The sequence below is a fragment of the Myotis myotis genome, unplaced genomic scaffold, assembly GCF_014108235.1.
Source record: "Myotis myotis isolate mMyoMyo1 unplaced genomic scaffold, mMyoMyo1.p scaffold_m19_p_8, whole genome shotgun sequence".
NCBI classification, from domain to species: domain Eukaryota; kingdom Metazoa; phylum Chordata; class Mammalia; order Chiroptera; family Vespertilionidae; genus Myotis; species Myotis myotis.
In genome coordinates, this window is record NW_023416390.1 from 18,037,239 (window position 1) to 18,053,386 (window position 16,148).

General features: G+C 36.7%; 1 protein-coding gene across 13 annotated transcripts in view; it reads right to left on the minus strand.

Moving 5' to 3' along the window:
* The window catches only part of IKZF2 (IKAROS family zinc finger 2), a 149,898-nt gene that overhangs the window by 46,882 nt on the left and 86,868 nt on the right, over positions 1–16,148 (minus strand). For 10 of the 13 annotated variants that reach the window (XM_036320767.1, XM_036320756.1, XM_036320765.1 and 7 more), the window contains one exon: positions 3,771–4,037. The exons of 1 other annotated variant lie outside the window; for it this stretch is intronic. In XM_036320767.1, the coding sequence (XP_036176660.1) occupies positions 3,771–4,037 (267 nt within the window). The remainder of the gene's footprint in view (positions 1–3,770; positions 4,038–16,148) is intronic. 2 more of the 13 variants (XM_036320763.1, XM_036320762.1) reach the window with 1 other exon arrangement.

A 16,148-nucleotide genomic window follows, 5' to 3' on the forward strand; every position in this document is an offset into this window, starting at 1 on the left:
GGGAGAAGAAGAGAGAGAGAGAAATACTGATATGAGAGCAAAACATCCATTGGTTGCCTCCGGCACAATCCCTACTAGGGATCTAGTCTGCAACCCAGGCAGGCACCCTGACTGGGAATTGAACCAGAAACTTTGGTTAACGGGACAGTGCCCAACCAACTGAGCCACACCAGCCTTAAAGGAGTAGGAGAAACAAAAAGCGACCTAGGCATATCGGGAAATACCGCCATATTGCTGAGTGCGTAAGGCTTAGTGTGGAGGTGTTTGCTATGCTCCCACAGCCATGAGAAGTGAAGAAAGAGGCATCATGAAAGTGAGTAGTCATGCTCCCATTTGGGATAAGAGGGAAGAGGCAATGTCAATAATGCACACTGATTTCAATCACATGAACCTTTGAGGAATACAGATCTGTTTTACATGAATTATCTTGATTTTCTTTTTAATTATCGGATACTAATCATCCTGCATGTGGTTACAAAAGTCTGGATGAACAACTCGGGATCCATTCTGGGTCCATTCTCATTATGTTTTGTTTTTGTTTTTAATCTACTGATCTATTCAAGGACCATATTTAGTTATTCACTGGATGAAGTTATCATTCTTATGGAATAGATTATATTTCAATATTTTAGGTACTTTCATAAATATATTTCTAGTTCTCTGTTTAAATATTCAATTAAACTGCAAGTGTACATGCATCGATTTGCTTTGGTGCATCAAAGACAGAGGGTGTTCCTGTGTTGTATGGCACAATAACCCATGAATATGAAAAATCAGCACCTGGAGACAGGGCCTTAGAGCAGGAGAAGGGCTCCACGAAGCTGCAATGCACAAAATATTGTGCGGAAAACTTGAAGGTACAAAGATGAGAGCACTTTCCCGCAAAGAGGGGCAAGATGAAAGATATTCTGTATTTATAATGCTTACATGAGAACATGTTTATGCATGAATTTATTTACTGCCCCTACTTCTTTTCTTCTCCTTATATTCCCAATGAAGAGTGCCTGGTGTATCCGATGACAATATTACCTGATTACCTACTACAGTAGAAATGCCAAAGAAATAACACCAACCCATTAATAAGATATTGGAATTGGCACTTTAATAGAGCATGAAAGAGAAAGAAGTGAATTTGATCTGGTGCTCCATGTCATTTACTGAGTTGGGTGGTTGTATCTTTTTTCACTATCAATTTTGTATTAGATGTTTTATAAGCTAAAACACAGAAACATATGTTTCCCAAAAGCTGTATAAAGATTTAAGGCAGTACATGTTACACTAGCGCCAAATTATTGGTAAGAGGTAGACGTTCTAAAATGAATATAGTTGTTTGTGGTATCAAGGGGAAAACCTTTGGTGAATTGCTAGATTTTGACTGCATTTTTTTCAATCAACTTTAAATTAAAGACATTCAAGTAGACATTCTATTCTAGTACTAAAATGGAATAGAAAATGTCATGACCCACTCGGATGCATAAACCGGGTCAGCAGAAATACAAACAAAAAGAACTATTTTACAAATATATCATAATTTCAAGGTCAACAATGGGGCAGGTATCCCAGGCTCCTCCATGAATGACTATTACTTTAACAAAACCTTCCCTGTCTCAGGAAAGTGTAAGAAGTTTTACAGTACTCTGATAAACATTCATTAACAGTGAAAGTTCATACAATTGCAGAGTACTTTAAACGGTTTATTTAGTCCATTCTCCTTGCCTTTTCTAGCTGAGTGAATCTCCTATTTCTAGGACTTGTGGAAATCTACATAACTATTTAGAAACATTATCCAAGTCAATTAGAAGATTTCAGAATCAAAATAACTCTACTACAGCAGTAAATATCAAATGGACAGAATAGGTATGTAATTATTACTGTTAACAAACCCAACAATCATCATGAAAATCACTGCAGAAGTGAAACATTGATTAACCTACATTTTCAAGAGAGCATATTCTGCGAATTTTAACTCAGACCATAAAAGATTTATTAAAACTTTCCAAAAAAATGATTTTAGTATCCTTTTCAGTCTTAAAATGAACACTATAGGCAATTTAACTGAAAATTCCTTATGTGGGGTTTTGTTTTGTTTCTATATTGCTAGAAATTTGAATGAGTGTCATGTTCTTAAACATGATCAATCTGAGATAATGAATCCATTATAACTTTGTGCAACTCGTCTTTTAGAACTGCAGTTAGAATTATTTCATGAGCATAGAAGGTAAGTGGACCCATTATTTTATAGACTTTCCCTTTTTTATCTTATCAAATATGGAATCCAAGCTTGATCTTTTAATTTTTCCATGAGATTTTTTTTAATTAAAGGGAAAAAAAACATGTGCCCTAATAATATAAATATTACTATAAAATTTTAAAGATAAATATTTAAAATATAATGATATTTGAAGGAAAATTCAAAACAAAACATAATGTAAAAATGTTACTGTCTGTATGTTTGGAACAATCTTAAATCCTTATAAAGTTGATGATATTAACCTAACACTGATTTTAACATTTTAAATTCTCACTATAATTAAAAAATATCAGACATATTATAGTAGTACTTTAACATAAAATGTAGGCATCCTGATATACCAAGCATTGTATATTTGAACAAAACCACTCTGGGCATCACGAAACCTTGGCTCTGGCCTCATAATGCCGTTAACTACATGAGGGATAATGGATAAGTCACAACTGTTTTGGGCTTCAGTTTCTTCCTGTGTAAATGAGAGGTTTAGACTAAAAACTTCAATGTACCTTGTATCTATCATGTTTTAAGCACCTACAAGTGATTTACAAATCAGTATTTTAAATCAATTTTTTTATTATAATTTATCTCTCTTCTAGAAGACTGTCATATTTAAAGTTCTGATTGTATTAGTTATTGGTATTTTATTAAATAATACTAGTTTGCCTTATAGTTAAAGCTATCATTACCTTTAAGTAAATTTTTATGTGAATTGGAAACTTTTCTTAAGAGTCAACTATCTGCCACAATCACATTTCTGTGTTTTTTGTTGTTGTTGTATTTTTGCCAAAAGATTTGAAGAAATTTCAATAAGGCCTTTTCATTTGGCTGGTGTTTCACAATACTCAAAACTCTAAAAGTATATATTAAATTAATCTAAGGTCTTTTTCCTCATCCTATTTCACAATTACAGATTCCTACCTCCACACCCACCACCCTTAACTATACTCACCCTACATATTTCCTTGTAGGATTTATGGTAAAAAAAATAACATGAAGTTGGTAAAATCCTCAAACTGGGGAAAATAAATATCTGCCTACTATAGTGACCCATGGTATGCAAAGATTGATTGGAAATTGTATTCCAAGAAATTAATTAGATAATGTGAAAATGATCTGCCCCTATATAAATGCATGAATACCATTTTAGAGTATCAACTCTTTGCTAGCAAACTGTATTACCTGCCCATGGGTATGGCAAAAATGTATAGAAATACAAAAAGATTAAGTTACACAATGAAATTCTCCTCTACCTTTTGAACCCTTATCATATTATTGCTATATTAAGAACTGTGGAAACTGAATCCCAAACTTCTTTTCTGATATGCTATTCAGATTTGAAGGCTGGAAGTCAAGACCCAGGCTACTCTCTGCTGCTTTTCAGCAATCCAATACTAGCGGAATTCTGAAAAGGTAGTTTCACCATTGCCACCCCTGAATAAAAAGGAAAGAGAATAGATGTCAGGTAATATCAACATCAGATGTCACAGGCAGTCATCAGGGTATTCTTTCAGCTGCTTACCAGTGTGACTCCTTTTATGTACCATAAGCACATTGGGCCCAATGCAAACCATGCCACAGACGTCACATTTCAGTTTACCATTCGGAAGCCGGATTCCTCCCTCGCCTTGAAGCTCCTGGACTTTCCTGTTGTCGGCCACCTCGCTGCTCTCAATTAGGGGTTCTTCTAGGCTGCTACCCTCATCATGGCCCCTGATCTCGTCTTCGCGGCTCAGGGGTTTCCTGTCACATTCTTCATCACTCTGCATTTCTAGCTTTACTGAATTTGCTGTAATTTAAAGAGAAGCAAGAAGATATTTTAGATACATGTTATGTGTTGTCACCTACTTCTCTCTCCTACCTACTTCCATTCTATTACCATGGTTGGAAATGCTGTATTAAGTAGAATACAATCCATCACCAATGCAATGTTAGCACACACCGTACTCTATGATATTTTCATAAAGCTTTGGCATGAAAGTGAAGATGGCTCAGGAAAGCTCTAAGAGTCCAGAATGACACTTTATTTCTGCACACATTTCTTTCTCTTTTTAAAAAATTTAAGTGTATTGGGGTGACACTGGTTAATAAGATTACATAGGTTTCAAATATATAATTCTCTGATACATAATCTGTACATCGCATTTTGTGCCTACCACCCAAAGTCTAACCTTCTTCCGTCACCATACATTTGACCCCGTTACCCTTTTGTATCCCTGATTCTTCTTTCCTCTTAGAACCACCATATTATTGTTTGTGTCTATAAGTTTTCATTTGTTTGTTTTTCTTGTTTATTTGTTGCTTTCAGTTTTAGATTCCACATATGAATGAAATAAGTTTTATACTTTTAAAGCAAGTTTCTAAATAATTCTGATATTGGCTGTTGAGTATGTCATTAAGGCTCCTGAGACTGAGGTAGGATAATGGAAAAGATTAGATACTGTTTAATCCACTGAGACATACCTCTTCTTAATTTAACAATCATTACACACACACACACACACACACACACACACACACACACACACACACACACAATCTTCATGGTCTGTGTTTCACATCTGAGTACTTGTGTAAATCTGCTTGTGAACTGAGCAAGAGAAACAACTCAGGATATTAATCCAGCAAATGTCTTAGACATATGAAGGCACACTGTCAAGGCCAATACCCTAAAATCAGACTAAACACATACATTCAGTTAAGACCTGTGTAAATGTGGTGTAGAGTACACAGACCTCACATGCTCTTAAGCTACTCTGCTTTTTTTTTTCCTATATGAAAAAATTTCTCCATGGAACACATTAGCCTGCAAATCAAAGTGTTCCAACTTGAAAATGTGCACACTGAAAAGCAATGAATGACAGAAATGGCATCGCCTGCATGTACACACTTGTGACTGTTAAGAAATGCAATGCCTTCTGTTTGCTGGGTTTGGATCACCCCACAGAAAAGTTGGAATTTTGTTAGCATGGCCCTCATTCTGGAATGCTGACAGAGTCTTTTCACAGAGCAGAAGCAAGATTTAAATAAATACCAGTTATTTATCTAGTAATCTTGAACATTTCTTAAGAAATCATATCCAAGTTACTGAGCAAAACAAATCATTTGGTATTACTTGAATAGAGGAAATCTTTTCACAAAAAGGAAGTTTTCTGCACTGTAATTATTTTCTTAGAGAAACCACACATTCTGTGATTTGTCATTAGTACTGATGATGGGTAGTGCTATCAAATGGCTCCTCCCCTGTTCTCTACTCAGGACTCCCCTACAACTAGAGGTGGACTGGCACACCCAGGAGATCACTGGATTTAGTCAGGAAAACGTGGCTCTAGCACTGGCTTTGACCTTTAATAGCAGTGTAATCTTGAATTAATTATTTAACCTTTGAATCTTATGTCTTTTGTTTGCAAAGACAAGATAAATTCAGACTACAGAATAAAGTTTGAACAGAATGGTTGAGCTATTCAGACTCTGGGTCCTGTAACCTGGATTTGAACACTAGCAATGTCACTTAGTTCAAGGAGTGACAACTTTTGCAAGTTACTTAGTTCTCTCCGTCCTCTGTTAAGCTGGGATGATAGTGGTACTCACTTCCTAGTACTGATATGAGCATTCAATGAGTAAATATACTAGTAAAAATGGGCTTGGCTGTTGTTTTTCTCTGGACAGTGTTCTATTCCAAGAGGTTTTGTGCAGATTAATTAACTTATAGGATGTAAAACTACACTGAGGTCTAAAAGGGATATATATATATATATAGCCTTTCCGGCCCATGTCTAATAGAAAATCTACTATGTTGACTTTTACCCTATTTACAAATTAGTTCTACTTTACTGATTTTTCAGAAGAATAGGGACAATATTTTATCCACCTTAATATCCCCAACAAAATCAAGAAAGTTGTGGCATATAGGAGGTATTTCAGACAGTATTCAGTTAGGTGTTTTACTTAATTTGATTAAAAATTTCTTTCTTTTTACTTGTTTTATATGTTTATAGAAACCATGAACATAGGAAGAAAATGTAAACATAAAGAATAAAAAATGAAGTCCCTTTTTACCCATCCTTTAGTTCCAGTCTAAATGCAACCATTATCCTCATTTTCTGATTCAGTATTATGTATACATGTGTGAATGTACAGTCTCTTTCGTAAAAAATCAGAATGTATAATTCACGTCATTTTAAGTTTGCTTTTTTCATTTAACAATATCTTTTTAATATTCCCCATATTAGTACTCAGAAACCTACATTATTCTTTTTCAATACCTACATTTATTAGTTACAAATGCAATTTATTCATCTGCATTCTATCAATAGAAATGTAAGATTATTGCTTATTAATTACTGTTATAGATATTATTGTATAATACCTATAGGATCTAGCAATCTGATAAATAACCATTGGCATTTTTACTCTAGTAGTTAATCTGCATTTTTTATTATGAGTTGTGCAACTTTTCCTATGTTTAAATTTTGGTGTCATTGTTTTTAGAACTATTAAAGTTCTTGGCCCATTTTTCTAGGTTGTCAGCCTTATCTGACTGTATTTAAATGCTATATATACTAAGAACTTAGCTCTGTTTGATATGTCTTGAAAATATTTTGGCTCATCTTTTTACTCAAGGGTATATTTTAGCATGTATGCTAATTGTAAATTTTGAATTTTTAGGGTTTCAATTATGGCTTCTGGATTCTATATCCTGCTTTAATAGGTTTTTTCATACTCCAATAAATTCTTCTATGATACCTTTTTCTGATTAGTGCAAAACATTATTTGGTTACCATATGTAATCCCATATTTTACTCATAATTGTCATTTAAAGAAAAAACAGAAGAAAACAAATGAAGAGTATGAGTTTATATAGCCTTACTTCATATACCAACCTATGAACAAACTTCCCATAATTCATTTTAAGTGATATATTAAAGATTACAAATGTCACAGAATTGGCATCATTTATATTTCTGAACTAGTCAACATCTGATAAGATGTATTTAATGAGTATAAAGTCTATCAGCATTCCAGTTCACAAACTGAAGAAATGTATATCTTAAGGAATAGCTTTTGAATCTAAAACTATGGGCTTTTTAAAATTTCAAAACAACATATAATTATTAAGAATATGACTTGAGGCCCTGGCCAGATAACTCAGTTGATTAGAGTATCATTTGGATACACCAAAGTTGTAGGTTCGAGCTCCAGTTAGGGCACATACAGAATCAACCAATTAATGCATAAATAAGTGGAACAACAAATCAATATCTGTCTGTCTATCTCTGTTTCTCTCTCAGATAAAAAAAATGAAAATATATGACTTGATCTTACATTAAATTATCGTATTTTCCCTAATGAAAATACTAAAATATGAACACCATTATATAATATCAAACCTAAGTAAAAATGTCATTTTAAAAATTATTGGATATTATACTTAGGATTTTTTTTATCAACAGAATAAACTTGAAATGAATATTCAAAAAAGTATATATTTGCTGGAACTGAAATAGAGGAAATGGGAAGCTATAGTCATCTTTAACAATGTTATACTCTAAGAAACTATACATTTATCAAGTATGAATGTACACACTATTGCTGTATTATATCGTAAATCAATAAACTGAAACATTATTTTCTATTGATTTTAGAGAGTGAGGAAGGGGGGGGAGAGAGAGAGAGAGAGAGAGAGAGAGAGAGAGAGAGGAGAACATTGATCAATTGCCTCTAAGCACCCTGAACCCTCCACCTAGGTATGTGCCCAGACAGGGAATCAGACCCACAACTTTTTGGTGGACAGGCTGACGTTCAAACCACTGAGCACACTGGCCAGGGCAGGACTGCAACATATTTTTATATATGCATCTCATATATTAAAGTTTGCATAGATATGGTGGCCTATGTACAAACAAAATCCCATCCTAATTAAATTTCAACCCATCTCTCTAAAATTAGGTTGAAATTCTAGGATAAAAAAGAATTAATTAAAGTAGTCTTTCAATTTTAACAATGAAATAGAAAGAAACGTTCCCTATGCAAAGAATATAAAAGAAATTTTGGCACAATTTATTTTTAATACTTAAGATGTTTCTGATTAAAGCAGAGAACCTATATTTTAACTAATGATTAGATTCAAGTGCTTGGTAAACTTAAGTATACTCTAAACTATAATTTATATATTCATACAAGAGTTTTATTATGATTTTTATAGCTATAATATATAAACCTGTTATAATAATTAGTCATTATGTAATCATTAAGTACATTAACTATGAAACCTTTGAAATTAAATTCTTACTCTTCATTATATGGTATTTCTTTTATAATTTGGTAAAAAAGGAAGACATTTTCATAACTGGGCTAATGTCTATAAAGATTAAAACTTATTAGTGTGAGTGAAATTACAAATCTCCATCCTAAGATTTATTTTTAAGTTTGTTTCCTTAATATGAAATGAAAAATGTAAAATTCAGGTATATCTGTGGGAATTTACAGTTATTTTGTACTATCAAGCTATACAGCTTAATAAAAACAACAAATTATTAGAGTGAAAAGAAAATAAGATTTTAATTAAATAATCAATTTGTTATCCATAGTATATCAATATTTAAATATTTTCAAAATAAAGTAAAGATTGTTAATATAGGTATCTTTTCCCTTAACTTAAAGGAGATATGGCTTACAGTTTGAAACAAAAGTTCTTTTAAAACAAAGGATCATTAATTTTACAGCATTTATAATCAAGAAAATGTTAAGTAATTGTTATATTGATTTTTTAGTAGATTTAAGAGGTTTGTGAACAAGTGGAAAGAATAATAGTGAATAGAAAGATGTTATGATCAATTTTTCATAGAACAAGCTTTGAATATATTTCAGGATAAAAAGTTTTACATACATATTGGTACAAAAAATTTCTTCTTAATGAAAAAACTTTTATGAATTAAAGTTTCCTCCCGCCTCTGTTTATGCTTTCAAAATACTATTCGTAAACATTAGAAATAGCATATAGATGCCATAGAAACACGTAGTTTAATTATTTCCATTTACAAATGAGCATTACCAATGCTGAGAAGTAAAAAGAAACTTAGAAGCTCTTGTTTTGAGTGACTCTCACATCAAACTATTTTCAATTTAAAAGTTTCCTCAGTAGCCATAGTGGGTTCTCAGACTCAAAGGATTCACAATAATCATAGTTTCGAGATACATGATACTGAATGGGTAAAGTTACACTAGACTTGCCTTTAATTCACTATTATGGTATTAAATAAAGAGATAACGCAATAAAGGTATTTAAACAGGCAAACAGATATACATCGCTGTAAAAAAATGAGCTAAGAGTGTGGAAACCAAATGGTGAAAAAATGTTATTTTGTGAAGCTGTTAAAAACAAATTATTTTAATTCAGTCTACTTTTATTGTTGTCATTCTTAATCCTCACCCAAGGATATTTTTCTATTGATTTTTAGAAAGAGTGGAAAAGAGAGGGAAAGACAGAGAGAAACATATATGTAAGAGAGACACATTGATTGGTTGCCTCCTGCAGGAGCCCAGACCAGGGCCCAGGCTGGGGAGGAGCCTGCAACCGAGGTATGTGTCCTTGACCAGAATCAAACCCTGGACCCTTTGGTCCGCAGGCCGACGCTCTGCCCACTGAGCCAAACCAGCTAGGGCTAATTCAGTTTACATTTTAATGAAAATTGTATTTATTATTATTATACTTGGAAAAATAATTTAAAACCCAAATGTATACCATTTTAAAATAAAACGAAAAATAAAATATATAATGTTGTTGAATACAGTCATAGACCTCACACTTGTAAAAGTCGTCTACCTCAACCAATAAGCAACAAAGACCCAAACTGAATTTGCTTAATAAATATCGGCTGGCTCGGTGATTTTTAAAGCCCCTGCTGCTCCTGTAATACTTTGCTGTGATTAAGAAGGTTGAAGGCAAAAAGCTGAAGATTACATTAAATAAGGAATCCATATTAACAGGATAGTATATACGCAGGTAAAGGTCATAACACAATTCATGAATAAGAAGAGTACAGGAAATATTTCAATAACATATATAATTTGGTTACATCATAAATTTATTGACCTGAACAGTACTTAAAAGTAAAACGATTTTTCCTTAGAAATTTGGCATTTACTCCTTTTACTCTATACCTTCACCAAGTTATCTATCTATGTGCTACAGCAAAGATTTTGCAATGTCTGTCAAATGATGTCATCAAATAATGAAAGTCTTAACTTCTATGATTTGGGAGGAAAAGGTAATTTTTATATGCATGATAAAATACAGTCAATTAATTCTAAGTGATCAAACTAAAGGAATAAATTCTAGCCTCATCCTTAGCATTTGGTTTTCATAGATAACCTTATCATTTCTAAATGTCAAGTATTATAAATATCATAGTAACCAGATCCTAAAATATCATTATTAAAATATTTTTAATATCTAAACTAAACTTTCTACAACTTGAAATTTTATTTTTAGTATGACTTGATTCTTTTAACCCTTAAACAGACTATTCAAATTTCCTAGCCAAGAGAATAATACAAAAGTATTATGATTTGTTTGTTATATTAAAAGGATGCAATATTGATTAATCTTATAGAATATAAAAAAGGCTTTCTAGATTAGTTATTATCAATTTAGTGATTTATTTTTGTGTAGTTTCCAAAATAGTTTATTTTTTAATTTTTAAAGGGAATTAATAAAATATTGGTTTCACAGTACTGAATAAAAGATAACTGAAATACCATTCTTTACTTACCAAATTGTGTGTGTGTGTGTGGGGGGGGGGTGGGATGGGGGGAAGGGGATCTTTCAGGTGTGATGTTTAAGTGGACTTTTATTTGCTTGGTTTCTGTTGTGTGAGAATTCAAGAGGACACTTACGGGTAGTTATTACTTACCAGCATCAATTTCTCCCTGTCTATGTCAGATACTTGAAATGGTTTTATACACACTAACTGAATCAATATGTCTATCTAATAATCTGTTGAAGTTGCTTCTAAGCTAATATATCTTTCTCTCATTTAAACTTTCAAAACAGAAACACTAAACATGATGAAATCCATGTTAACAGCCAGCAGCTGTTTAAATAATGTGTTAGAAAAACAAACTGCCTTCAAAACTCTTACGGAAAACACAATCATTTACTAAGAACTTATGGACAGTCTAAACAATTAGAACAAAATCGCCACAACCAGAACTATTTTAAGATATGTGCGGTTTTTTTAATTTCCTCAAATTTCACACAATATAAAACCTTTATTTAACTGTGAATAAAGAAATAAATGGGCAAGTCTCGCAAAATGGCTCTATCACAACATCCTTGACATTTTCATTTTATAAATGGTTGCACAAGTCCAGACACTGACTGTTACTGAACTGCAGTTGAGCCACTTGTGGGTAGCATTCTACGTCTGTACATCACCTCGCCTCACCTCATCTATTTCCTCTCCACTCTCTTCTCTCTCCAGTGTAGTTAGATCATGTATTTTTAAAACCCATTAGAAAAGCTAGATTAAGAGAGTGCTGATTTCTGAAATACTATCATTATTCTGAGAACAGTGTAGAAAGTTGCCCTGAACCTAAAGGCAGGATACCAGGGTCTTGACCTCTTATTCTACCACTTAACTCAGTAAGGAACTTGGGAAATTTATTTTGACTTAGCTGCATCATCTAATATATGAAAAATAACAATTGATGTTCCTAAAAATATTAGGTTAGATAAAATAGTCTTTTCACACTAAGGATTTAGAATCCTAATAATAATAACAGTGATAATAGAAAATAGCAAATTATATTATTACTAGAGGCCTGGTGCACAAAAATTTGTGCACTCGGGGGGGAGGGAGGGTTCCTCAGCCCGGCCTGCGCCCTCTCGCAGTCTGGGACCCCTCGGGAGATAACGACCTGCTGGCTTAGGCCTGCTCCCCGGTGTCAGAGGGCAGGCCCAATCCCTAGGTGCAGCCCCTGGTCCAGCTCAGAGCAGGGCCGATTGGGGAGTTGGGGTGCCGCACCCTGTCATGCACAGAGCAGGGTGGATTGGGAGGTTGCGATGCCACCCTCAGTCACGCTCAGGGTAGGGCCAATTGGGGGGTTGGGGCACCGCCCCCTGTCACATTCAAGGCAGGGGCGATGGGGAGGTTGCAGCGCCACCCCCTGTCACGCAGAGAGCAGGGCCAATCAGGGGTTTGGGGCGCTGCCCCCTGTCACACACAGAGCAGGGCTGATCAGGGGCTTGGGGAGCTCCCCTATGTCACTCACAGAGCAGGGCCCATCAGGGGGTTGGGGAGCTCCCCCCTGTCACGCACAGAGCAGGGCCGATAGGGGAGTTGGGGCACCGCCCCCTGTCACACACAGAGCAGGGTGGATCAGGGGGTTGGGGCGCCGCCACTGTCACACTCAAGGCAGGGTCGATGGGGAGGTTGAGGCGCCACCCCCTGTCATGCACAGAGCAGGGCGGATCAGGGGGTTGGGGCGCTGCCCCCTATCACACACAGAGCAGGGCCCATCAGGGGGGTTGGGGCTCCGTACCCTGTCACGCACAGGCAGGGTCAATCAGCGGGTTGGGGAGCTCCCCCGTCACTCACACAGTAGGGCCAATAGGGGAGTTGGGGCACCGCCCCCTGTCACACACAGAGCAGGTCCGATCAGGGGGTTGGGGGGCCGCAAGCTGTCACACAAAGAGCCGCAGGGTGATCAGGGTGTTGGGGAGCTCCCCCCTATCAGGCACAGAGCAGGGCCGATCAGGGGGCTGGGGCGCCGCCCCCTGTCACACACAGAGCAGGGCCAATCAGGGGGTTGGGGAGCTCTCCCCTATCAGGCACAGAGCAGGGCTGATCAGGGGGTTGGGGCGCCTTCCCCTGTCACGAACAGAGCAGGGTGGATAGGGAGGTTGTGGCCCCGCCCCCTGTCACACACAGAGCCGCAGGCCGATCAGGGGGTTTGGGCGCTGCCCCTGTCATGCTGATCCTGGTGCCAGGAGGCCTCGTGGCTCCGCTGATCCTGGTGCTGGCAGGCATATTACCCTTTTACTATATAGGATAGAGGCCTGGTGCATGGGTGGGGCCCAGCTGGTTTGCCCTGAAGGGTGTCCTGGATCAGGGTGGGGGTCCCCACTGGGGTGCCTGGCCAACCTGGGTGAGGGGATGATGTCTGTTTGCAGCTGATCACACACCCTTCAGGGTGGGGGTCCCCACTGGGGTTCCTGGCCAGCCTGGGTGAGGGGCTGAAGGCTGTTTTCAGGCTGGCGGGTGACTGAAGCTCCGAACTGCTCCTTTTTTTCTTTTTTTTATTCTGGGCCAGCTTTAGCTCTGACTCCAGCTCTGAGGCCTCCGCTGCTAAAAGCAGGTATCTGGTTTGTTTGGGTTCTATAATCAAAACACTGTATCAACTCCAGCTCTGAGATCCAGGCTCACTGAAAGCAGGTTTCTGGGGTTTTGTTTAGCTTCTATATTTGTAACTATGTTTCAAACTGCAGTCTCAGAGGCCGGCAAGGCAGGCGGAGAACGTGGAGTCCTCCGTCACTGAAGCAAGCAAGCCTCATGTTAGTTTCAAGCTGCCTGGCTGCCGGCCACCATCTTGGCTGGCAGTTAATTTGCATATCGCCCTGATTAGCCAATGGGAAGGGTAGCGGATGTACGCTAATTACCATGTTTCTCTTTTATTATATAGGATATACTAGAGGTCTGGTGCACGAATTTGTGCATGGGTGTGGTCCCTCGGCCTGGCTAGCAATTGGAGGCCCAGTCCCGACCAGGGCAGATCAAGGCCGGCTGGCTAGGGGGAGGGACAGCGGGAGGTTGGCTGTGGGAGTCCACTGACCACCAGGGGGCAGCTCCTGCAATGAGCGACTACAGGTTGTTGGGTCGACGGGTTGTAATGGTCACTTAGGCTTTTATATATATAGATTTTATAATTTAAAAAATACATATTCTGTCTTATTTGATAATCAAATTACAGTGAATTGTAGGTAGGGCTGGCACAAATAAATAGAGTCATGGTTGTTAAGTGACTTTCCCAAGTACACAAAGTTAGTAAATGTGCCTGATATCAACTCAAGATCTGCCTCTTAGCCTAACCATCTTTCTATGACATGATAATGGCTCTCCAATTAAACAAGTAATTAATATTAGTATTACAGTTAGGATAAATATCAGTCATGGGCAAATAGATCTCTCAGGTGCTATAAAACTATGTCCATCAGTTGAAGAGGATAATAGGGGTTCCAGTCCACAGGGGTCACAAAGAATAAAGATACTGAAAGTTTCCATAAACTGACCTACTGAATTAATACTTTATATTAAGTCTGAAGTACATATACCCACTCAAAGTAACCACCTCTTAGTTTGAAAATCTGCTTTGGTCTTAAGGAAGCGATAGGTCCATGTAGCACGACTAGTTCCTGATGAATTAGTCAATAGTCAATCCTCTCCCTCCCCCCCCCCCCACTTTTTTTATATTCTTTTGTCAGACTATGACTTATCCGTGGTAGGTTAAGACAGCTATATGAAGAATACGTCAATATTATCCATTTTAATCTCTAAACCAACAGTATATGAAGTATGACATTTTAGGACTTCCTTTGTAGTCAAGTTTGACAGTCTTATGTCAATTATTTTTAGAAAGATAAAATCTTTATAACATAGGTATAACAATCATACCTATGAGCAGCTCATGTAGCATTTCATTTGCATTTAAAGAGATCTTCACAACAAAATAAATCCAAAAAATTGTCCTTTCCATCTCCTTAAATAAAAGTGGAATAAAGAAGGGCATAACATCCGATTTCCTGGTGGTCTCCCACAATATATGAAACCGTATACAGCATGCTCATCAGCAGACACAAACACAGAGCAGCCCAAGAATGAAGTTTCTATTATTTTGGCAGACAACTACTTCATGAGAAATGTACAATTTGTAGAAAAGAAGCCTAGTTTAAATAGAAATGCCACAGGCAAAAAATAGGCTATCCCTTTTTTCATCCTTTAAATGAATGATTTTATTTGCCGAGTACTAAAGATTCAATAACTCTTGAATATCCAACTCCTTTTAGCACCTTCATGGGCAACACAGACCTTTAAGATTCCTCATGACCTCTTACCTGGAACAATCCTAACGGCTTTCTAACTAGTCCCTTTCTTTGGTCTTTGGCCACATTCCACTCCCTCAAACCATCCTATGTTCAGGTGTTAGCTTACTATTCCTAAAGCAAAGCTATTACTTTTTTTTTTTTAAATCCTGAATGACTGCCTGCTATCAACAAATTAAATCCGAAGGTCTTGGTGTGGAATTTAGGGTCATCCACAGTGCAGCTCCATCATATCCCCTGGCCATATGTCTTACCAGTCCCTTCGTTATTCATACCTTTTCCAGTCACTTTTTCTAGTCATCCTTCCTGGAACTCATCCTGTACATCTCTACTTACTCTTTATCCTTGGTTCTTATTATTATTTATTGGAATCCTTCCTGTTTCTATCACCATTAGCATATTATTCAAGGCTCACTTATCTGCTCCCTTTTTTCATGAAGTGTTTCCTGAGCATAGACGCATTACAGTGATTTTATTAGTATATTTGCCTTAACACACGACTCCCTACAGTATAAGGCCCTTACTCCCTAGAGTGTAAGATCCTGGAAAGGAAATATCTTTATTCACAGCTGTAAAAGCATCTCACCTTTACATCTCACCTGGGTGCTCAATATGTGTTTGTTGAACTGCTGTCACTAATTTTCTATTACACTTCTCTTTTTAGGTTACAGAGACTGTGCATAAAATAACAACAGGTGACAAATAAATGTAACAACACAGAGTTAGGTTTTAATCACAAAGCATTATCAACATAATGCCAAGTAAAGGACTACTAGATGACACATTATTAGGTACATT